The sequence below is a fragment of the Poecile atricapillus genome, chromosome 6, assembly GCF_030490865.1.
Source record: "Poecile atricapillus isolate bPoeAtr1 chromosome 6, bPoeAtr1.hap1, whole genome shotgun sequence".
Lineage (NCBI taxonomy): Eukaryota > Metazoa > Chordata > Aves > Passeriformes > Paridae > Poecile > Poecile atricapillus.
The window spans coordinates 37039688-37064872 of record NC_081254.1 but is presented as its reverse complement, the minus strand read 5'-3'; the positions used below and the strand labels follow the sequence as shown (position 1 = coordinate 37064872).

The window sequence follows — 25185 nt, the reverse complement described above, 5'->3', positions numbered from 1 at the left end:
CAGGAATTCTCCAGCCCCTTCCCAGCTCCCTCAGGAATTCTCCAGCCCCTTCCCAGCTCCCTCAGGAATTCTCCAGCCCCTTCCCAGCTCCCTCAGGAATTCTCCAGCCCCTTCCCAGCTCCCTCAGGAATTCTCCAGCCCCTTCCCAGTTCCCTCAGGAATTCTCCAGCCCCTTCCCAGCTCCCTCAGGAATTCTCCAGCCCCTTCGCAGCTCCCTCAGGAATTCTCCAGCCCTTTCCCACCTCCCTCAGGAATTCTCCAGCCCCTTCCCAGTTCCCTCAGGAATTCTCCAGCCCCTTTGCAGCTCCGTTCCTTTCCCTGTTCCCACCCTCCATTTAGAGCTCATCCCAAACCCATGAATTTCTTTACCCCAAGGATGTTCTCTGGCTCACTCAGGTTGTATCCTGTTCCATTTTAAATAGAAAATCTCTGTTTTTACACAATAATCAAGGCAGAACTGGATGAGGAAGAGAGGAGCCTCCTCCAAGCCTCACTGCCAATAATCCTCTCTTCACATAAGTCACATCAGATGTTCATGGCAAACCAGGAATCCACTCCAAGCAGCAGAGCAGTCACATCCCTACCTCCTTCAGTGGGTTTTTACTGTGCCCCTGAGCCCCACTAAGTTTCTTAGCCTTGGAGGATGCTCAGTGGAAAAATAGGAGGAGTGGCACTCTCCCAAATGCCTCCCACTTGTGGCATCAAAGTGAGATATCACTCACAGTAAATTTTACAGTATGAGGAATGAAACAGTTAGCAAAGTTGACATTTAAACCATCACCACTGGCTGTGATTAAATACCTCAGAGATGAACAGAGTGGTTCACACCTCTCCAAGTTATTGTTCTAGGATCTCATCAGACTCCCTGCCCCGCTGCACCCGCTGCCTTTGAACACACCTGAGATTTTCCTTCCATCTCTAATTGCTGGAAATCTGCTTAAACTGAGATTCTGGAGAGTTTCTGATGATGTTACACTGACAGAGAGAGAGACTGACTGAAACCCTGGTGAACCTCTTGAACTGCAGAATCACCCTAAATGTTGAGGCAGATTAATAACACGGGAACTGGCTCCTTGCTCCTCCTCCTCCTCCTCCTCTGATCTCCCTCAGTAGGATGGAGGGAAATGGAACACTAAGGAAAATTGCAAATAACTTGCAGGGAACACAGAGGATGCCCCATCCAAGGATGGCAGTGACAGATCACAGCTGCTCAGCTGAGCTTTTCAGTGGAAAACTCACTGGTGATATCCTCAAATCCCAAGGTGAATAAATAATATTCCACACTAGGGCTACGGGCATCACCTGGGATCTGTGCCCACCTTTTGGATGGCAAATTTAACTTTCATGTCACACACACTCACCAGCAGGATGATGATGGTCATTTCCCCATGTGCCCAGAAGGATTTTCTAACCACACACTGAAAGCTGCTCAGTTTTCCTCAGAACACGTTCTATCACAGCCCTGCTACTGAAACCCTCCAGCTCCCTCAGTACCTCCCTGGAAAACCAGGGTGGTTTTCCTGAGGGAAAAGGGAATTCCTGAGAGAATCTGGATTTTTGGAGCACAGGGAGAACCTGCTGCCATGCCAATGCCAAGTCAACAGCATCCTTTCCAAAGGTTTTGTGCTGTGAATACTCAGCAGAGGGAAAGCCATGGTTTGTGTTCCTGTGTGGGATCCCCTGCTCTCCAAGGGGATCATTTATTCCTGCACCTCTGGAATGAAACAAGGCTTCTCAAAACAGAGTCATCCTGGTGTGGGAACACCACAGCTGACAGCAGAACAGCAAAATAACTAATTCTGAAACTCCAAAGCTGCTGGAGACGCTTTGAAGTAAAATAACAGTAAAAGAAAGGGAGTTTTTCTTTTGGATATGAGCAAGAAGTGTTAAACATCTGCAGTATTTCAGGTAGGGATGTTGGAGGAATATCAATGAAGACTAATCATTAGATTGGCATGTACTGAAAGAAAAACTACAACAGCTGATACAGCATAAAATATATATATTATATACTATTATAATATAGTGTATAAAATAACATATATTAATGAAGACTAATCATTAGATTGGCATGTACTGAAAGAAAAACTACAACAGCTGATACAGCATAAAATATATATATTATATACTATTATAATATAGTGTATAAAATAATATATATAAACTTACATTGTATAAATACATATATAAATAACATACATGACATATATAAAAATATATATTATTTATATATATAAACAATACACATAAATATATATATTTATAATATTATTTATATATACATTATACATATATGTGTATAATGTGTATATATACATTATATATAATATATACATTATATATATAAATTACATATATATAATGTAATTATATTTACTTACATTATATATATAAATAATATAACTTACATTATATATATAATATATATTAAAATACATATATATTTTATATATATATATATAAAATACCTATACACAGCTTATACACACTTAAGGGTTCTTTTAAAATATGAACTGAGAAGCTGAAGTTTTTAGAAATGGATAAATTTGTCCAGATGAAGATTCAAACCTTCAGGGACCTGTTTGGATCAGGGCATCCTTATCACAGAATCCCAGACTGGAGGCCCTTAAAGCCCACCCAGTGCCACCCCTGCCATGGCAGGGACACCTTTCCCTGTCCCAGGCTGCTCCAGCCCCATCCAGTTCCAGGAATGGGATCCACATCATGGATTTCAAAAGCCTGGATAAAGATGCCTCCTCTCCAAAAGGAACCATCCCTCTGTGACGTGTCTGGACTTTTAAACCCCGGCAGCTTCCCGAGGAGCGGAATAACCTCAGGTTATTACAATTAGTTTCATCTCATTAATAGATCAATTTCTTTCAAGCATACTGAAACTGGGTTTTACTTTGTTGCTTCTCCTTTTAGGCTCCATTATAGTCTGTGTTCTTAAGTTTTAAGGAGAGCCATCAGTGAGGAGGTTGTAATCTCAGGTGATTAATTGCACAGCATTTTACAAGCTGTAAAACAGAGCGAGATCTCCACAAAGCGATTATGCCATTAACCAGGGGCTCTTATCAGATCTTTCTACAACTACCAGGTTTGTCTGACAGATTGCAAGTCTTAAGTATTTATATATTTCAAAGGTTTACTTATTTTTGTTGTTAAAAAACCCTAAAATCTCTATTGATTGTTACATGCAATTCCACATGAGAAGTCCCAAGCACCATGGAGCAGAATACCAATATTTATTACCAGACTTGTGCTCATTATGGTTCTCTCTGACAGGGGTCCATTAAAATCAATTTTTATGTTTCTTACTTTTTTTTTTCTCCTACCCAATGTTCTTGCCATAGTGTTTATTAGCCAGTTAGGAGAAACACCAGGCACTGCTTTGTTTTTATTTTATTCTGTCGAAAATAATGAGGCCAGATTTAACAACTATTCACTAGCGATGAGGAGAAGAGATTAAATGTTATACTTCAGCACAAACATTTACAGATGGCTTTAAAATTTTTAGAACTTTATCAGTGCTAAAGACAAGAGGAAGTCCCACCTTTCTTCTTCAGATTTAAATTCTTAAAGTAATCATAAAAACACTCTTCTTGCCTTTAACTTCAGAGTTATTCCTGAGTGATAGACCCTCTAATGTAACAATTTTTGCACATAAATCATGCAGCCTGTGAGGTTAAGAGATATCAAGATGCCACTAATGCCTTAAGATGAAGTGAAGTCAGCTCACCACTGAGAAAAGTGAAGATCTAGAACAGGTGAAAATTAAAATTAAATAAAAAATAAAATTTAGGGAAAGGATCTAAACTGTGCAACTTCTGCTGAAGAACAAGATCATGAGAACCTTCAACCAGAGAACATGGCCACATTACAGGTGAGCAAACCAGATGTCCTGGTAAAACAAAACCAGATTCTTTTAGCAGATGTTCTGGTATGGATCTTCACAGGGTGCAGATCCTCATCCCCAGGGTTGTTCTCCAGGCAGGTTTTGCTCTGCAGCAAAGCCAAGTTTCAACTTTCTCCTAAATGCCCATTTATCTCCATCCCTCATCAGCAGAAATCCAGCACTTAAACCAGAATCTGAAGGAAGTGAAGCAGTTATTTCCCTACCACTGGAGTGGGCAAAACTGTGGAATCCAGAGGCTTCAGAGTTTTTGTATGGGAGGCAAAACTGTATTTCAACCAGAACACACATTCTGCTCCATATTCCTGATTAATTTTACACCCATCTCAGTTACAAGCAGAATAAAATAGGAAAACAGGCATCCTACAAACCCATGGAGAACTTCAGAAGCAAACACAGGATGAGAAAAAGACAATGTTGGGAAAAGAAGCCAAACCTGTTTGAATCTCGTCAGTGATTCCAGCTTAAAATGATCCATCCTCAGAAGTCAGCACCTAAATCAAAGTCTCAAAAAACCCTGCATCGATGCAGCAGACTGTGGAAAAGTGGAATTTAATCACCAAACCCAGTTGAAAGACAAGTCTTAGAGAAGTCAGAGAAAGTCTTGATTTTGGCAAAGAAATTTGGCATAGAAATTTAGCATCTAATTCTGAATGAATTCAAAGTTCCTTCTAAAAATGTCACTGAAATTTCCTCACAAATAAGGGAAAAATCAAATATCTGAGCAGGACAGATGGACTCCAGCAGACTGAACACGACTTACAACAAACAGGAAAATGCACTGATGCCTCCTCAGCCAGACCTGGATTTGAGACATCATCTCCACTGCCACGTGGGATCTGTTCCAAACTCCAGAAGATATTTACAGCTCTGGAAAAACAACTGAAGCTCTCATGAGTACCACACAGTAATTAAAACAATCAGTCAATCCTGCTTCTACCTGCTGGAGCATGGATCTATATATAAAAATATAAAAATAGATGTAGGTCCCCAAGATTTGTGAGGTGTGCAAGGAGATTTCAGCCTCAGTGACATTTATATGTGTGCCAAAAATTGAGGGAGGCAGGAGATTCTTTCAAAACTTACATTAAAAGCACTTATAGTTTAAAATGTTTGATAATATTTTTGAGGCAGAGGAGGAATTGATGTATTTTGGAGTCCTTAAGGGCAGAAGAGACTCCTCTTAGTATGATTAGCAAAAACAAGTGTGCTCTCAGATCCTCCAGGCAATCTCCTTCCTCCAGCAGGAGCACAGCCACAGATCAATAGGACATGAACTCACCCACTTGGCAGCTCGCTCATTTTGGGAAGTTTTATTTCATGTACGCCCATTTCACACCCCAATATCTCGAGCTTTCCCACGGGGCTGAGCAGAACCACGTGTTTCTCCTTGCATGGAGATCCTCCCTGTTTGGAATTCACCTGTTCAAGGAAATAAAATCCTCTTTCACTGCAGGAGTTTTCACCAAGGAACAGGTTTGAGTAGTTTTCAAAAGCAATTTGAAAAAAGGAAGAAAACAGCATATCTCAAGTTTCCTCAACTACAGCATTCACTTTCAAAATTCCAGCTTAAAATGATCCATCCTCAGAAGTCAGCACCTAAATCAAAGTCTCAAAAAAAACCATTAACTAGCAGCATAGTGATCTTCATAAAATGTGAAATAGCAGCAGTTTCATGGCTGGTTTATCAGCTAAAATCCGATGTGTTCTGACACTTATTTAAAACAGGATTGTTGTGACAACAAAGTAGATTCAGTGGTTTAGAGCAGCAGTGTTATGCAAATAACAGCTGGAACACAAATAGAATATGTCTGCTGGAAAAGAAAACATATGAAAAAATCAATCATTCCTTAGGAAAAGAAGCATATTTTTATTCCCATTGTTACCAGTCTGGTTTTACGATTACTGATAGGATGTAGTTGGAAACAGCTGCCAAGTATTTCTCAATATTGGACAAGACCAACAATAACAGACTTGTCAAATTCATCTTGGCTAAAAAAAAAAAAAAACCCACCCCAGTCTGGATGTGTGAGTTGTATTCAGAGTTTGGTTTGCACCATCACTGCAGGAGGACAGGACAGAACACCAGCAGTGTGTCCACTGCAGCCACCCAGACACCAAACCTTTGGTCCAGACCACAGCCAGGGCCAAACATCCTGTGATCCAAAGAGTTCAGCTCATGTGAGACTGGGAAAAAAGGGAACAACCGAGAAATTGTGAGGCAGCACAGGGTAACTCCATCAGCAAAGAGAATAAAAGGTTCTTACAACTGTTTGGGACGGAAGGGACCTTAAAAACCATTTATTTCCTCATCTTCCCCTGTCCCAGCTGCTCCAGCCCCAGTGTCCAGCCTGGCCTTGGGCACTGCCAGGGATCCAGGGGCAGCCCCAGCTGCTCTGGGAATTCCATCCCACCTCCTGCCCACCCTGCCAGGAACAATTCCTGCCCAAAATCCCATCTAATCCTGCCCTCTGGGAAGCCATTCCCTGTTTTCCCTTCCCTCCATGTGCAGGACCCTGCACTTGACCTGTTAAACTTCATGAGGATTCCTGCATCACTGAGAGACCGAAAAATTTCTTGTATTTATTTTATTTATTTCCCTGTGTACAAGGCTGGATGGGGCTTGGAGCAGCCTGGTGCAGTGGAAGGGCATCCCATGGCAGGGGATGGGATGAAATTTGATTTAAGATCCCTTCCAACCCAACCCATTGTGGGATTCTGTGAGTGACAGAGCAGGGGTGAAGCCAGGAAGGTCCATGCAGGGTGACTTACAGCTGCCCACTGCTCCCAGCTGTACAACAATTAGTTGTTTTCCAAATAAGAGAATCTTCTCAAATCCCATTATTAAGTGCTGTGGAATGAAGTCACATCTGTGAGTAATATAATCAGTGGGAGAGAGCAGAAAAACCATCAAGCTGACAGTTTTGCATAACTGGAGCAAAAGTAAACCTAAACCCCTGAATTTTGGGAAGCTCTTACGCAATTCCTCCATTACAGACAGGCAGCAACCAGAGCAACCTCACTCAGCTTGGAGAAGTTCAGGAATGGCAGGTTCCCTGTGGTTTATTTACTTTGACCCAACTGCTAAATAATCAAATGTTTGGTGGCACCACAAAGAAACTCCTTTCCAACCAACTTTTTCCATGTTCCTCCTCCCTCCTGGAGGACATGGGAGAGCTTCTCTGGAGCAGCATCTCATTGCAGAAGTCATCAAACAAGCAGTAAAATTTACATATGCGGCAAAGCAGCACACATTCTTCATGTTTATTGGTGTGACAGCCCTGAACCAGATGCACTGAACCTCACCCCATGTGCTCCACCACCATAACAACTCCGGGATCAGCTTTTCCATCAGAACAAAACCCGGGATGCAGGGAGCAGCAGAGAACTATCAATAACCCTCTGAGCTCTCTCCAAGTCAAACTAAGCTTTACAGATGAAACCTTGAGTGACTGCAGCTCCTATTTGCTGCCTTGTTTATCATATTCATCGGGCAGCAATATTTAGAAGGTTTATTTTTACAGAAGAATGAAGCTGCAGGACATCAATCCCCATCCATAGGCAACTGGGTTGGGATGCTCCAGGATGAAGGGCACTGATGGATGCACAATGCACACTCTGCTGTCCAGATCCTAATTTTGTTATTTAGGCTGGCTAGGAGGAGAAATCTCCTCACAGAAAGGGTTGTCAGGCATTGGAACAGGCTGACAAGGGAAGGGTGGAGTCACCTGTTGCTAAAGGACATGAAATGATTCACACTATTGCCTTCAGTGTTAGAACAAAAATCTGTGACTTTATTTTCTGACTCCAGTATTTACAGATTCCCAACAATGACAGGGATTGGATAATTAAAGTTGCCACCTTCCCACCACACTGGTCATGAAAAATGTCCATCAAAAGACGTTTCTCAGAAGGAATGTGATAAACAGCTTATGTTTACAGGACTTTCATGGGAATGTAACTAAAACTATGAAAACATTATCAGAAGGTTCAATTTTCAGGGCGACAGTCACCATCCCTGGAAGTGTTCCAAAAACACTCTGGATGTGGCACTGCAGGACATGGTTTAGGGGTGAAACATTAGGTGCTGCTGCTGGCTGGACACTTCCCCACCCCTGGAAGTGTCCAAATCCAGGCTGGAGGGGGCTTGGAGCACCCTGGGATAGTGGAAGGGGGTGGCACTGGATGGGCTTTAAGGTCCCTTCCAAAACAAACCATTCGTGATTTATGAAAAATGGGAAGAATTCTGATCAGCTCCTCCATCATCTCCACCTTCATTCTCCCCTTCCACTGCAATACCTAAAAATCTCTGTCAAAATATCTTGTTATTTTGATATTGGGTAGAAAAAAATATGACTTTTAGAGAGGAAACATCTCCTGACAAGTTCTGGAGTTTTCCCAAAGAAATAAAACCGTAGGTGCAACATTGGTAACTTTACCTCACCAGACTGCTAAATACAGCAAACTGGAGGATTGTAACTTTATTCAAATTTGCATTAAGCAGCTTTCCCACTACAGTAAATAATTCAAATATTTCTATGTTCTGCTGCTCCTAACACTCCCCAAAACTCCACTGGAGATTGGAGTACCCAATTCATATCCATAAGGGTGAACAGAGAAATAAAAAAGGCAGAGAAATCTTGAGAATCAACAAGGCTTAAAAAAAACCCCAGACTGAAGCAAAGCATTTCCATACTCCATGTTCTCCCAGAAAACAATTTGTGTTTTCCAGAAAAGTCCAGAGAGCAAACCCTGTTTTTCCTTTCAGTATTATGGAGAACTGAATCCTCCCCATCAGAGCCCTATCTCTGATGGATCTCCCCTCCACAGGTTTTTCCATTTCCTTCACTCTGCTTTTACAATATAAACCCACCACACCAATATCAAAATATTAACAATAATCCCCTCTGCATCTGATTGAACAGGGGATTTCCATTAGGCTACAGCACGGAAGTCCTCACAAATTTTTTCTTTTCCCCTCAAATATTTCTGAGAATCAAGGCAAAAATAACATATTCAGCTGGCAAATCGAATGGGGCCTCACACATCCTGCAATTGGATTTTTTTTTATACCAGGAGAGTCCTGCATTAATCAGGACTCTTGATCCTTTTCAGATTAACAAAGTGTTAATTGAGCTAAGTGTGATGGAAATACAACCAACAGCAGGAAACTGCACTGAAATTCTCTCCCCTATGTCCCTTGCCTTCTCTCAGACCCCAGAATGGTCCAATTTCCACCATTTCTAGCCAAGACACTGCTGCACTTTTTGGAAATGCTCTGTTCAGCTCCTCCAGAGCACAGAAGTCACTTGTGTGACACTGAAGAACCCACCCAGGTGTCACAGGAGGTTTTCCACACAACCCTGCTCCCACACGGGGCTAGGAGGGAACCACACCCTCCTCCAAACACCAAAAATTACTGTCAGAGCACCCCAAATCGCACCAACCACAGGAATTCTAGCCCATAAATTCTGAATTTCTGAATGTATTCATCCAACAGAATCACTACCTGCAGGTGTTGTCACTTCCCTTGGAGGTGTTGGTACCTACCCCACCAGGGGTGTGACCAAGTGTTCATTTACTCCCCATTCTCCATAAATTTATCCTAAAAACTTCATCACTTCCCATTCTCCATAAATTTATCCTAAAAACTTCATCACTTCCCATTCTCCATAAATTTATCCTAAAAACTCCATCAAAGTCCTGACATTGGCATCAACAAATGAGCTACAATTCACAAACAACTGCCCTGTTTTGTGCCATGGAGTATCAGGGACTCACCAAAAAAGCAATTCCAGTTTGTTGAGTTTGAAGATGATCAATAAATGCCAGGGAAGCTGCTTCTTCATCCTAATTACAGGAAAAAAATACCAGTCTTGAACTCTTAGAGAGTCCTTCCTTTGAGTATCTCAAACCTGCTTGCTATTGATTCAAGTTTTGAGTTAAAATTCAATCAAAGCTTCAAATATTGGATTTAAAATTATGGGGAATACATCAGAGTTTGGCAATTTGTTCCTTCATTTCAGTCACCCTTCCTGATGCAGTAAGTTTGCATCCTTCTCCTAACAAAATCCTTATCAAATCCCATCAGCCAAAGCAAAAATCCATCATAAACCAATGTTTGCAAAATGATTTAGTGTCAAAAATCTTCTGCCACTGACGAGGCTGCCCATGCCAGCAGGCCACCCATCCAAGGATTTCACTGAATTAAACTTCTCTCAACATCTCCTTAATAGTTTAAAACTTCCTGTATTTGTTTTACTGGGTTCTGCCTGTTTATTCAAAAGGAAACAATCCATTGTACGTTAAGAATATGGGAAAAGATATTAATAGTAAAGATAATGTATTTCTGCACATATAGTGCAGGGTGGAGGGTGATTTTCCAACCTTATGGGGCTTGTTTGAGAGGAAAAAGCCATTTTTTAGTGTTTCAAAGCAGAGAAAGATTTAAGGGCTGTGAATAGAAGACAGGATCCATGCAATCAAAACAATCTAAAAATCTACTCCTGTTAATATCTTGATTAATCATCTATATTTGCACCTTACAAAAGCTACTGTTCCAAGAGAACAAAGAGTTTATCTACTAGAAATAATTTTACTGCAGGGAAGAAAGAAGGAAAGAGTTTGTTAGATGTTACAAACTAAAAGTATTTTAATATATTGGAATATTAGTATCACTTTGCTATACTGGAATAATACTTAGACAGAATGAGAAACATTTAATTCTCAGTCTTTTTGCTCATTATGAAATGTCTGATTTCTTTCCAAGCTACAATACAAACTTTTCTACAAGCTGCTTCTTCCTCTTGAAAAAAAGAGTCCAAAGATTTCCAACTAAATAGAATGGTGTGATCTCCAGAGAAATAGGAAATTGTGGCTGCTCCTGGATCCCTGGAGGTGCCCAAGGCCAGGCTGGACACTGGGCTTGGAGCAGCTGGGACAGGGGAAGGTGTCCCTGCCATGGCTGGGGTGGAATTGGATAAGTTTTAAGGTCTTTTCCAACCCAAACCATTCTGGGATTCTGTGATAAGGACACCCTGATCCAAACACACCCCTGAAAGTTTGACACCTTCATCTGGACAGCTGAAGGTGTGAGAAAGTTGTCCTGAAAGGAAGGAAGCACCTCGTCCAAAAAACCAAGGGATGGCTGCTGCCCTCTGCAACTCACAGGGAACTCTGACCAACCTCCCTCATTAATGGAAAAATATTTCTGCACCAGGTAATGCAGAATTCCAGTATCACTGAACTCACACTTCACTCACAGCATCCTCCCAAACCATGGAAAGCTGTCAGACCAAAGACAGCCAAATGCCTCACAGATTTTAAATTCAAGAAAAAGCTAATTTTTGAGGAAAAGAAAGTGTTACAGTCATTGCTTAAACCCAAGAATCAAGTCTTGAAACAAAATAATCCTCTCAGTATCTAATCTGATGTAACCCTGTCAATACAAGCTGCTAAAATCACTTTTAAAATTACCTTTTATGTTCTAAAATACAAGTAATTTATATCCTCCAGGAGGTTTTTGTGAATTAAACAACCCCTGACCGGGACACAAGACACCTCTTCCCCCTCCACAATCTCTGTCTCTGCTGGGAATATTTCTCCTTCCTACAGCATCCAAAACAAACTTTCAGCTTTCCAGAAAAAAGCACTGGAGATCCAGGTCCATGGAATTCTGTCCTTGCTACAGGAACAGTAAACACCTCCCCAGCTGAGCCTCTCAAACAAAAGCTGCACTGAAAGCCTGCAGTGCTCTCCTGGTGTCTCACTGCTTTTCTGAGTAAATCTAACCCTGGTTAAGCCAAACCTGTAACTTCAGAGGGTATGAAAACAAAACCTCCTCATTTCCTGGCACGGGGAGGTTTGGAAAGGAAATGTCAGACAGACTGGAAGCAAATCCAGGGTTAGTTTGGGGTGATGCAATTTCTTTACCTTCCGAAGAGCTAATCCCATAAAAATGTGAAGGTACAGAATCAGGCTGCATATTCTGAACATATATAAATATACACTGGCATAAACACTCCAAATCAGTCCCCCTCTTCCCTTATCCAAAGGCCCACTTCACACAAGCCCCCAGAAAAACCAGGGGGATACGTGTTCACATGGAGCAACATTTGCTTTCTACGGCATTTAAAAAGTCTTCGACGAGAGCAAACACGTAATTCTTTATTAAACAATCAAAGACAACAAAAGCAAGTTCCTGTTGTCCCATCGCATTATCCTACTAATCCTCTTTGGATGGCAACCAGAAGCCCCCGAAATGCCAAGCAAGGGAAGTGTCTTTCCAAGCAGTGGTCGCCTCTGGCTCTTTGGCTGCGCCTTCAGTCGGCTGCTTTGGCAGGCGGGAGCAGAGAAGAATTCCCAGCATCCAGGGCTGCTCCTGACTGCTTTATTTCACTAGAAGGGCACTTTCATTGTAATAATCCCATTTTAGCTCCTCTGCAAGGGGCAGGTGGGTTACTGCTCCTGCATTCCAGACTCAACAAGTGCAGTTTTCAGCTCCATCTGCTGCTCACGCCAAGCCTGGATTGGAGCTGGCGTCAGCAGGTACCTGAAGAGCAGACCCCAGCGGGCTGTTTAAACAGGAATTCTGATGTATTATTTCCTCCAAAACCAAGTAAACACATCCTGCATCTTTCCCCAGCTATTACTTATGCAGGAAATTTAAATGGAGTGCAAGCACAGCAGCCACATGGCACTTAAACCATAGATACCATAATAAACCATATATCTATCAATTAGAATATCGATATCATCTGATATCAATAGCACAAAGCAAAGATTAACACTTAATGATCCCTGGGGCATTTTCCAACCCAAACAATTCCTGGCTTCTTGTTACACACAGCATAGAAGTAGAATGGCATTAAGAAGTGTGGTGTTAATTAGTTTTAAAAATTACTGATCATGGTGGGGACACAGAGTTATTCAGGGCATCTCATCAAACTGGGGGCTGCCAAGAGATATTATAATTAATTAAACTGGGTAAGAAATGGAGCACCAAGAGGAGGGAAAGTGGACAAGACAGTGCCAGATATTCCTGGAATAATCAGATTATGGCAACAAGTGTGTGGATCCAATTAATGGGTACCTGCAAATCCGAGCAGGAACCAGCCCAAAAGCCACGTGTGCTGCTGTAACTTCAAGGCCAGGGGAAGCACATTGTCCCTCTTATCCTACCAAGGACCTACCAAAGGGATTAAGTCCCCCAGCTCCTCCTTTTTGAAGCTGGAAATCCTATGGCAGAAGATTCAATTAGAAGCACTACAAAGCAATGTTTTATTTTGTTGAGTTGTTCAATATTTTAACACTGTCAGAGGGAATAAAACACTTTTTACACTTGTAATATATATTTAAAAAAATAATTAAGGAATTTGCTGCCAAACAATTAAAGAAACAAATATACTAAAGAATCAAAAATGAAGAATCTTATCTCTTAAGAATCAGAGGGTCCTCCAAAAAACCTATTTTGTTATTACTGGATTGAGTTTCAACAAGCCCCTTTCAACTCAGGATATTCCAGGACTCCATGAAATCTCATGCAAAGGAAAAGTCATGGTGCAGGTAATCTCAATTTTCCAGATGTGTTCATCACTTCAGGAATTAAATTCAAGGTATTAGCTACACACCTAGTTATCTATACACAGCTATAACTCCCTCTGTGCTGTGTCCAGCTCTGGCCCCCCAGGACAAGAAGGACCTGGAGGGGCTGGAGCGTGGCCAGGGAAGGGAACAGAGCTGGGAAAGGGCTGGAGAATTCCTGAGGGAGCTGGGAAGGGGCTGGAGAATTCCTGAGGGAGCTGGGAAGGGGCTGGAGAATTCCTGAGGGAGCTGGGAAGGGGCTGGAGAATTCCTGAGGGAGCTGGGAAGGGGCTGGAGAATTCCTGAGGGAGCTGGGAAGGGGCTCAGGCTGGAGCAAAGGAGGCTCAGGGGGAATTTCTGGCTCTGCACAAGTCCCTGGCAGGAGGGGACAGCCGGGGGGATTTGGGATCTGCTCCCAGGAACAGGGACAGGAGGAGAGGGAACGGGCTCAGGATGCCCAGGGCAGGCTCAGGGGGGACAGCAGCAGGAATTTCCCCATGGAAAGGGAGCTCAGGCCTTGGCAGTGCCCAGGGAGGGTTCAGTGCCCATCCCTGGAGGTGTCCCAGGAATTGCTGGAGGTGGCACTCAGGGCTCTGGGTGGGGACACGGTGGGGATGGGGCAGGGCTGGGACTGCCGGGTCTGGGAGGGATTTTCCAGCCCCAGGGATCCTGGAATTTGAGGATATACTCCTTAAAAACCATTGAGGTGCTTGCTGTAAGAGTGTGTTCACACTTTTCTGTCAGAGGTTGTACAATGAGGCACAAAAATACAAAATTCACTGCCCAAATCAGCCCCTGCTGTAAATGCACACCCAGTGAGTCTGGAGTGCTCAGCTCTTACAGGCTCAGCCTGGATGTAAATACATGGCAACTACTCCAATACGAGGAAAACAAATGAAATTTTAATCAAATGAGCCTTGTATCAGGTTCAGGGGAACTGAAAATGGGCTAAAAATAAAAAACAAAACAAAACAGCAAAAGAATGACTTTAATATTGGGTAACATTTCAAGTTTTTATCACCTAAATCCACAAAATTCCTGATCTGCTCCTGCTTGTCTTCTCTGCAGAGCTGGAGTCAGGACCAGCTAAATAAAAGATAATGCAACTAGGCATAACACAATAAAAGATATTACCTTCCCAATGCATTATTGCTGCCAATTATAAGAATCACTTCAACTTAATTTCAAAGGCACAATCACCCTCAACTGTAACAGTCTCTTTTTTAAATTTCAAACAGTATTACATTAAGGCAATAACTCACCTTCCAGCTATAATATCAGTCTCCCTTATTGCAAAAATACATTTCATAAATACTTCTCATCGACAAGTCAAGCTAATTCAGGTTAATTTTATTGTATTTTGGTGCTATCTCACATTTGTGTGCAATTACCTTTATCTTTTTATTGCCGTGCCAGAAAGTAATCAGAACAATTATTTGAAAAAGGAGGGGTATAAATTCTAAATCACACTTGCTGGCATTTTTGATAAAATAGCAGCTTTATCTCAGGAAGTGGCAGGGACATGGGATAAATCATGCATCAGTCAAGTGCAGCTGACCCCCAAGTGCATTGCACAATATCAGGAGTGCTTCAAAAGAAACTTTCCTATATAATCCATCATTCTTTATAATACCAAAATAGCTCTACCTGAAGAGTAGGAGCTGGAGAATAATAACAAAATAAATCTAAGCAATATGAACAAAACCATTAATAGTGCTCCTTAAGCTGAAGGAGAGTCAGGAATCTCTGAGCTGTGTGTGAGGAAAGAATTTCACTGAAATTTTTCAAGTGAGCAGAGCAGGAAAATGTGTTTTAGGAATTCACTAAAACCACAAAATACTGGGGAATAAACACACACAGAAGAGGTTGCAAAGACTTGTAGAAAAATACTAGAGTAGAGTCTTGGCACACCCACATCTGGGCTTCCCTGTAGTTACCCATCCCTGCTCGAGTCAGGATAAGGATTTCACTGTTAACAGAGCAAAGCATCAGGGTTAGTACAAGAATCCATTTACTACCTTCAAATTTAACTGCAAAAACTCCAGCGAGGAACAGAACGACATTTAGAGTTTTCTAACGAAATACAAAAATTGCCACATTGTCCTAAGAACACCAAAACACCCCCAAATTCCTGATACCCTGAGGTTTGGACAACCAGAGCCCAGCCAAACCCAAACCCAAAACTCATCTCTGGTCACTGCAACAAAACCAGGGATGGAGTGGGAGACACAGACAGTGATTATGGAAAATTCCCACGTCTGCCTGCTTTCCCAAACCATTTTTCAGCAACCTCCTTAAAAACTGTTCAGCACATTGCTGGGGTGATAATTGATTCCTGCAAATCCACAGCCAGGCACACGCTGGGTGTCACCCCAACGTGGGGCTGTGCAAACTGATCACAGGCTGAAAACAGCCCGAAAATCACCAATTACATCAGGACATGAATATTTAATATGCATCCAGAGCAGAGGGAAGTGTCTGCACGGTCCCCACAGCGGAGTTGGAGTGTTTTACCTCAAACCTTCTGTCTTCCCACATATCAAAAGAGGAAAACTCCCCTAACAGCTCAAGCTGCACCTTTCAACTCCACGTGAGAGTGGGGGAAATGAAAAGGTTAGATAATAAATTATTAGTTTCGTGTCACTTGCCAGCTATATCACACCTAGCCTGCAACGAGAGGGAACCAGGGATTCTCCCTACCAAGTATTTCTCTGCTAAAAGGTGTTTGCAACTGGAAGATGCATAAATGTAACTAAAGAGATGATGGTTCAAAAGAAAAAAGTGAAGCAAGAATTTATTTACCTGGATTTCTTCCTCAACCATTCCGTTTTAAAAAACAAAATCGATTTGCTTTTGTAGAAAAGAGGTAAACAACACAAACCAGCAAAATAATCCTTTCCTAAGCCACATGACATTATGTAAAGCAGATTAAAACCACAAGAGATGCCACTATTAAGACATTTAGAGCAGTGATAGAAGTTGCCAACAGGAATAGTTAGAAATGCAGGTGTGATTGTACCAGAAACGTTTTCCTAGAGGAGCATCACTAATGTTACAAAAATAGGTATTCTACACAAAAAAAAAAAGGATATTTGTGTCTTCAAAGTTCATTTCAACTATTTCAGGGAGACAGTTATAGACTAACAATGTGCTGATGCCCTTCTTTCAGCAGAGTAAATTGCCTGAATATTTGGATAAACATCCATGTTTCCTTATTTTGCTACAATGTCACTGACCTACACTTACATCACTGAAGCATCAAGCCTCAAAATTAAGCCTGTTTTTCAGGGAGGTGTTTATTACTAGGGAATGGAAACAGCAACAAAACTGAGAGAGTGCCTTTGTCCTGTTATTTATGCTCTGTGGCAGATGGATACGTGCTGGGGAAAGGTCCACTGATGCCTGTTACCAACCATGACAGAGCTACAGAGATTTACAATGCAGCATCAATCTTGTCAACTGGATTCCTAATCCTGACTGCTGGGCACTGGGGAAAAAACAAACTATGTTACGTGAACTCTTTTGTAATGCTGGACTTCCAGTGGACACCTCCATGCAAAGGGATTTCACTGGAAACTTACTTTTGGAACGAGTCTCGATGCCATTGTGGAAGAAAAGGCTCCACCTGGAAGGGAAAAACAAAAATTCCCAGTTAGATTGTTAAATCTGAATTCTGCATGGAGAATTGAACATCCAGAGTTTTCCCTCTATAACCACCTCTGTATCAGTTTTTAAATGAGCTCCAAGTTTCAGTAGACAGAATTTCCAAAGGGAATTTGGTATTTTTACAAACAACATGGAATTTTAATGTTAAGTCACCCACTTGTCATGAGTCAAACAAAAAAATCAACAGATGGCACATTGAAGAGTTCTTCCACAACAAGCACTGCACAACTCTGATATTTGGAATAAGAATGCCTCAAAAGATAAAAGTATTAATTGAATAATTTTTTACGGGCTGTCATGTACATCTAAGTGACTGAGTAAAATGAAGAGCCTTTTGTGATTTAGGAAATGCCACATTTTAAGGCATGAAAGTGATTTTAAAGCAAGTGATTGTGATATATTCCAGGTTTAAAAGCACAGATTTCACGCCACTGAGTACCTAAAACATTTTAACTTTAATTATTATAATTCTAGCCTTTAACATTATTTATATAATTAAAAAGCACAACTGGTTCCTTTTTGCTCTCCCCTTGGAAATAAAGGATATTTCCTATTTCTTTGGCATTTAGCTCCCCCCTTTATGTTTCTTTTTTAGTGCTACTCAGCCAAGATCACTTTGTCTTTGAAAGATGTGGTATCAACACGGCATTTTTTAAAATCAAGGAGATTATGTGCCAAAGCTCAGCTTCTCAATCCTGACTCACAGCCAGCCTCGATGGGAACTGCTCCACTTAAATCAGGGAACTCACCACTCCATGGGCAGGGATAACTATATCCACTTCAGGAATGGTAAATCTCTGAAAAATGAAATTATATGAGCACCCCAGGCTTTCCAAGACCTCTCCTGGAAGTCCAAGGCACTGACAGAACACATGGCCACTTCCCAGCCACTTAAAAGCAAACATTTAACCTTAATATTGTATCTCACGTTAGTGTTTAAAATTAAGATGAATAATTAGTATTTTAACTATAGGAACAAGGCAGGCATTGCAAAGAGAACTCTCTACATCTTTAAATGCAGGTCAGGTAGATGAGCAATCTAATAGAACTACTTAAAATACCTGTGATAGAGCTAAAAATAAAATAGCAATTTATTTCTATCATCAGTTCAGAGCTGGGTCTTTCAAAGCACCCAGCAACACTCAGGTTTTTTTTAGATCTTCCTGAAGGGTAAAGCTGAAATTTTGGCCTCAACAATCAAATTTATCCAGAAGCTCATTTCAAACCCTGCCTGAGCTCTATCTGCTCACCCAACAAGGCTTTCCTTGGGTGAGCAGAACTTGGGTAAAACCAGTCATGTCCAAACCCCATGACAGCCAGACAGGGGGAAACCACACAAAGCCCTTGGAAAGCCCAAACCATCCCTCCAAAATGCACCTCAGCCTTGCAAAGACTTGCTGGAGTAGGTCAATGCTTCACATGGAGCTGCAGGTTTCTCCTGAGGATGATTTTGAAGGCAAGAAGCCAAAACCTCTTTGGAATAACGCACATGGATCAAATTCAGGGATTCCACTTCCATGGTGTGGAAAGTGAAGACACCAGAACCAAACCTCAAAAAACTGAAACCTTCATGCCAGCAGCAATGGCTCCACCAAAATGGAAAATTCCCTCCTGTATTTGCAGAGTGGGAGAAACTGAAGGGATTAACCAGTAGTACGGAAAAAAGAAATAATTTGTTGACAATCCTCACTAGCTCCAAGCTGCCAGCAAGGACAGTGATATCCATCTCCATCTCTCCTGCCTCAGCTTCCCTTGGCCATTCCAGCAAGACATTCCCAAGTTCCCCATAACCTCTGCTCCCAGCCAGGAACTGTGCTGAGGGAGCAGGATGCTCCCAAGGCACCTGGAAGATGCACAAACAGGTGTTGAACACATGGTGCAGGAATCAAACACATCACAGCCCCACCCTGTGAGCATCCCAAACCTCTGGATATGTCAACAGGCCAAAAAGGTGAAGAAAAGTCAGAGGTGACATCAAAAATGGAACCTTGAAGGGCAGGGAATTCTTCAGCCATGTTTTGCTGATGATCTAGAACAGAAGTCCTTGGGCTTTGAGATACTTCCCTGCTTTTTTTCCCCCAGGACTGCAGCCTGATGAGTACGTGTGATGGCAGTAAGAAACTGGATTAATAAAAAGTATTTTTTCTCAGTTCATCAACTTTTAAACACTAAAGGAAGATTCTCCTTGATGGATAAGTCCTCGGGACTCTCAACAGAACATTCTGGTTCAGTACTAAAATTAAAAACCAGCCATTACACCAAGTGACTATAAGAACAAAATTCCATATGAAAACATTTAAAGTACATTAGATTTTTGGTCAAGATGAAAGCCTGAAAAAGAAAAAAAAAAAAATCCAGCAATCTATTCTAATTGGGTTCCCATGGTAACTGTACAATTGGGTTTTTCAGTATAACATCCCAAAGGCCCAATGCACACTTGTAAAATATACTTCAAACAGCCGGAATTGTTTTTACATTACAGCACTCCCAGGAAGATCAATTACTATACATCCCCACCCTAACTATTAGTGGCAGGAGATGTTAACACTATTGGCCATATTAACATAAGTCATGTAAAAAACCCCACATATCACCATCATTATATAAAACTAATTACACACTTCAGATTCATCAAACACGTTCCGAGTAATAAACCAATACCAGTCTTGTCACCAGATCATGTTTACTGAATGTAAGAAATCAACCCCAAATATATGCCAAAGCATTTTTGCTTCTCATATTGATCCCAAGGATAAACAGAATCAATCATTAATAATTACATTATAAGATGACCCAGAGGGTTAATCATATTCTTAGGAAGTCTTGCTGTGGAATCAAATATAACGGCACAAAAAGGCAACTGAAAAGCATTTAAATCCAGGGTCAGGTGTATTAACAATAATATAAAATAAAGTACATTAAACTCGTGCAATCAGTGAAAATAGTATTATTGGTATGTTTTAAAAAAATAATAAAACAAACATTTTTTACCTCCCTGGGAGGGTGGGCAGGCCCTGGCACAGGTGCCCAGAGCAGCTGGGGCTGCCCCTGGATCCCTGGCAGTGCCCAAGGATGGGATGGTTGGATGGGATTTGGAGCAGCCTGATTTAGTGGAAGGTGTGGGAACAGATGTTCTTAAAGGTCCCTTCCATCCCAAACCATTCTGGGATTCTATGGCTTATTTTAAAAGTTTGTTTCAGCTGAAGCACTTTGCCTTGTTGGATCTCAATTTCACCTTCCTAAAGCACAACCTTGGCCTCAGACCCAGATTTTACTTCCATCCCCCTGCTTGAACCTCTGAGCTAAAAGGGAATGATGATCCAGGCCCAATTGGATCCAAAACCAATTAATTCCTTTATATCTCAAAAAACAAACAACCAAAACAAAAACAAAACAAACCAAAAACCCTAAAGCAATGACTGTGGCCAGCTCGAATAAACTCCAACTACAAATCTTTGTATTTCATGAAGTCAGCCAAGAACCAGAGGTATTTCTGGTGTCAAGAGGAGACTGTGCATGGGATTTCCCTTTTCCAACACCCTTCCCACTACACCTCTGCTGATCCTTGGATCCAGAATATGAACATGAAGCTGTGGGAGCTGTTTCCTTGGACATGGGTGACAGCAGAAGTGTCCTGTCTGCTGCCAAAGCCAGCTCGTGCTGCCCATGTACTGCCACATGCTGAACACTCATCTGCTGGTTTTATGATGTGAAACAGAAAAATTAATCTTTTAACAGGGCCTTAAGTATACTTTAGGTGTTTATTAAAAAGTGTAACTAATTAACAGACCTTCTGCACACTTCAATGTACAAACAAGCCAAGATAAGAGCGTTGTTTGCCTTGTGCTGACTGATCTAAAGCACTCAGATAATTTCAGTATTCCTGATGATGATTATGCAGCAGCAGCACTGACAAGACAGCATTAATTCTTGCTATCTGCTAATGCAGGGTTACCTGGAGGGACCTAAATCTGCACGTGGAGCACAGAGATGGCAGGACTCACACAACAGAACAGCTCTGACTCCAGTGGGCTGTGCTAATATATATATATTAAAATACTGATTGCGTTCATCTGCACTGAAAAGTGGCATTTGTATAAAAATGAAAAGCTAAAATGCATCCATCAGATAAATTATTATTTATTCTCCGCTGCCAAGCTGCTCAAGACTCCAGGCTGTTGGTCAGTGCTGCCATTTTAATATTTAACTCCTATTTCAATCAATAAGCAAAGAAGAAATTAGAACCTTTGTTTTAATGAACTCCCCTCTTCTTTGCAATTAAAGGTGACTTGTTCAGGTATTTTTAATAACCTTCAGAATCTCAGCTGCATGTCCAAGTTTTCCATGTGACTTGATACCTGAAATTATCTGTATCATTTAATTTGGCCCAGTATAAATTGATACTCCTGACAGGCACCAGGACACAGTAATTTAGCTATGCAGATATAAATAGATATAAATAAGTAAACAACTCGAAAAACGATTAGCAAAAAGCATCAAAGTAGCGACATACTCCAAATAACTTTTTACAATTACTCAACTTCATTAAAATCCAAACCCACACAAGCTTTATTGGCATTCAATACATTTCAAGCAGTTGCCTGGACCATAAGCAGCTCAGTTTTAAAAGTGCATTTTGCATTTATTAAAAAAGACTTCAGCACAGGTTTGGTTTCATAGTTTGGTTGCTCCTCCAGCTGTGTGTTAAACTTCATGCTGACCCAAGCACACCTGTGTCAGAAATACTAAATTCAACAGGGTATTTTTGTTCTATTAGGAGGATTTTACCCGTTATACCTTAGCACAATTACCAGCCAGGGTGGGAATTCAGGTCTGGGATTCTGCTGTGAGGACACTGAGCCTTTCAGTTTTTAATTACAGCATTAATGACATTAAAGCTCCCAAACCCACCCCTAACACATGCTGAAACCTGTCACCACCTAAAAGATTCCAAACCTCCCAAAATTAAAACTTTACCCTCCATTTTCCCATCAGTTACATTCTCCTCACCAGTCCAGACATCTTATGAACACTGGGTAAACGAGAGAATTGCACAATCCGTCAATAAAATAAACGTATTTTCAACTCCTGTCCAGATGACTCAAGTTGTCAGTAAAAACTGCCACCAGCGCTGCGCTTGCAGAAAAATGTCCATAAATGCATTATTGCGACTGGCAGATCGATGTCCATAATAAAAACAAATAGAGTTAACAAGTGCTGGCTCCTCTGAGTTCTGCCACGGCTGGGATGTGTATCCAGCTTCCCTGACAACTTCTGGGAACGGGCAGTGCCAGCTCTGCAAGGAGGGAGCATCCTGAGCAGGAAATCTCTGCGGTGTTGGGGGAGTATCAATGCCTGCAGGATGGATGTAGGAGTTTCACGCGCTCAGAATTTGATGTGGGAACGCAGCTCCTGCTCAAAAGGCTGAATCCCTGCCCCATCATCATATTGGGCAGGAATTGCTCCTGGCAGGGTGGGCAGGGCTGGGATGGAATTCCCAGAGCAGCTGGGGCTGCCCCTGGATCCCTGGCAGTGCCCAAGGCCAGGCTGGACATTGGGGCTGGAGCAGCTGGGACAGGGGAAGGTGTCCCTGCCCATGGATGGGCTTTAAGGTCACTTCCAACCCAAAGCACCCTCTGACACTGTTCTGTGAACTGTGCAATAACAACTCACAAGCAGAAAGGCTTTTTCTTGCAGAAATTAAGTATAATTTAGGCCAGTTGTGTCCCAGGCAGAACAGCTGTCTGGTCTGAAGGCTGCTGTTTAATTTTGACACCCCAACACCCCTGGACCCCCAATTTGTTCCCATAAAGCTCTTCCAGCACCACCACCTGAACAATCCCTGCTGAAACCACCCTGCAGCCCCCACAGGTGAGGATGCCACCAGAGGTGGAGGACCAGGAGCTCCCGTGCTCCCAGACCAGCCAGCACCCTGAAGGTTAATTCACATCACCAGCTGTTCTCAGTCCTCCAAACCTCTTATTGAACAGGAAAAAAACCACTACAAGAACAGCCATCCATGTCTTTGACATGGTCTCTTTTGGATTTTTGGTATTTCTGCCTCTTTCAGGTGTTTCCCCTGTCACCAGTCAGTTTAACCAGACCTGCTCAGGTGCAGCCCTTACACCTTACCCACATTTCCCACACCAAACCTCCTGCTTTTCCTGCACAACTCCTAAACTCAGCCATTCAGGGCAACCCCAGGAACGCTCCCAAAGGGCAGCAGCTTCTCCTGCAGGCCCTGCTCCCCTCAGTGATGCCAGGAACTGATCCTCCACACAAGTGAGGCATTAAAACAGTGCTGACAAGTTAATTACAGAGTTATCAGGAGGTGAAGCAGCCACGGTAGCACAAGTTGTTCTCTAACTACAACAGTTTCCTATAGAGCTTCTGTTCACTTGCTGCTGTAATTGGTGTAATGAACTTGTCACGGGCCAGAATGCAGATAGGAATTGCTAAAGCCACCTCACAATCTCACACAGCCACATCTTTTCTCTGCTGAAACTTGAAGATTTGGGTAGATCTGTCCATATTCAAAACATTTCTGTTTGAAAATGAAGCAAACAAGTTTTACTATGGAAAGATTATGTCACAGACAGACAACATTCAAATAACGTTGATGTCAAGAAAATTATGTTTTTAGACATTTCCCCGCATTGAAGGGATGGGGTTTGCCCCAGAAAGAATAAGCCCACATCCCCAACTTTAGTTTTCAGTGCATCAGGGAGACAGGCAGTGCTTGGAGGACAAAACCTTCAGCAGGTTTGCAAAGGGAACTCTGTCATTCCAACAGACCCCTCCAGATGATGAGCCTTGTGCAGGGGGAGCACAAGCCTGGACACAAAAGGTAGCTGAGAAATTAGTCACAGCATCCTGGTAATGCCCCAGTATACAAAACCGAGATTTTTCAAAGTGGAACACTGCAGAGACTCCATTCAGTCCTGAACCTCCCCCTTCAGTAAGAGCTCCACTCCACAAAAGTAAGACACACATCACCAAAAAAAAGGTTTATTTGGGAGGGGCAAATAAATTAAACAGTTGTATACATGTAAAAACCGCATGCAGTTTTACACTATTAGTAAAATATTAGTTAGTTTATACAACTAACTACATTAATGCAACTGTTTTAAAACACCTGCAGAGCTTGGCTTTTACACAAGTGATGAAAGGATATTTTTGCCTTGTTATTAACTTGCAATGTGTTAGTGAGTGGGTCAAGCTGGGAGGGAGCACCACGGTCCGCTCCACCCCCGAGCACATGGCACACGTTCAGATACTTCTGGAATATTCCCAGCCGGGGAAACTCTAAAACCAGTCTGGGTAAACCTTTTGGGCAATTGTTTTGGTGCAGTTTCTCTGCTCGGAGCACATCCAGCAGCTCTGCCACCCCACCACTGCTGCACCCACAGCCGCGCCCGGGGATGCCCCGGGGAGGGAACCGGCCCTTCCCGGAGCCATTATTTTGGTAAAGATCCACGGAAACCTGCTGCGACCCCATCCCGCTGCCATGCACCGCCCCCCAGCAGTGTTTTAAGGAAAACCAGCCTGTTTTCAGAGGCTCCCCCGCAGCTCGGGGGGCTGAGCATCCCCCGCTCCCCACCTGCCTGCCCACCCTCCGGGCCGCTCCCTGGCTCTGCCCGTCAGTCCTGGGGCTCTCTGGCTGTTCCTGGGGCTCTCTGGCTGTTCCCGGGGCTCTCTGGCTGTTCCCGGGGCTCTCTGGCTGTTCCTGGGGCTCTCTGGGGTTCCTGGGGCTCTGTGGCTGTTCCTGGGGCTCTCTGGCTGTCCCTGCCAGGCCCCTCAGGCCGCGCAGGCCGCGCTGCCGGGGCGGGGCCGGGCCCGCCCGGAAGCCGCAGCCGGGCAGGGGAAGGGGCAGAGCCGGGGGAGCTCCGGGAGGGATCCGGGAAGGATCCGGGGGGAGCCGGGCCCTCGCTCCCCGGGAATATCGCAGCCGATGGAGCCCGGCTGCGGCTGCGGGCCGGGTCACAGGCGTGGGAAAAATGCGGAGTTGTGTTAAAATGAACCCA

At 42.7% G+C, this 25185-nt stretch overlaps 1 protein-coding gene across 5 annotated transcripts in view; it reads right to left on the bottom strand.

The window, feature by feature from the left end:
* Window positions 1-24949, bottom strand: part of MGMT (O-6-methylguanine-DNA methyltransferase) — a 139899-nt gene extending 114950 nt beyond the window's left edge. For 2 of the 5 annotated variants that reach the window (XM_058841813.1, XM_058841814.1), the window contains exons 1-5: window positions 24902-24949; window positions 24762-24821; window positions 17077-17120; window positions 9695-9763; window positions 5196-5335 (exon numbers count right to left, since the gene is read on the bottom strand). In XM_058841813.1, coding sequence (XP_058697796.1) covers window positions 5196-5335; window positions 9695-9763; window positions 17077-17100 — 233 coding nt within the window. In that variant the 5' untranslated portion in view covers window positions 17101-17120; window positions 24762-24821; window positions 24902-24949. The other 3 variants (XM_058841815.1, XM_058841816.1, XM_058841817.1) reach the window with 3 other exon arrangements.
* Window positions 24950-25185: the final 236 nt, after the last annotated feature.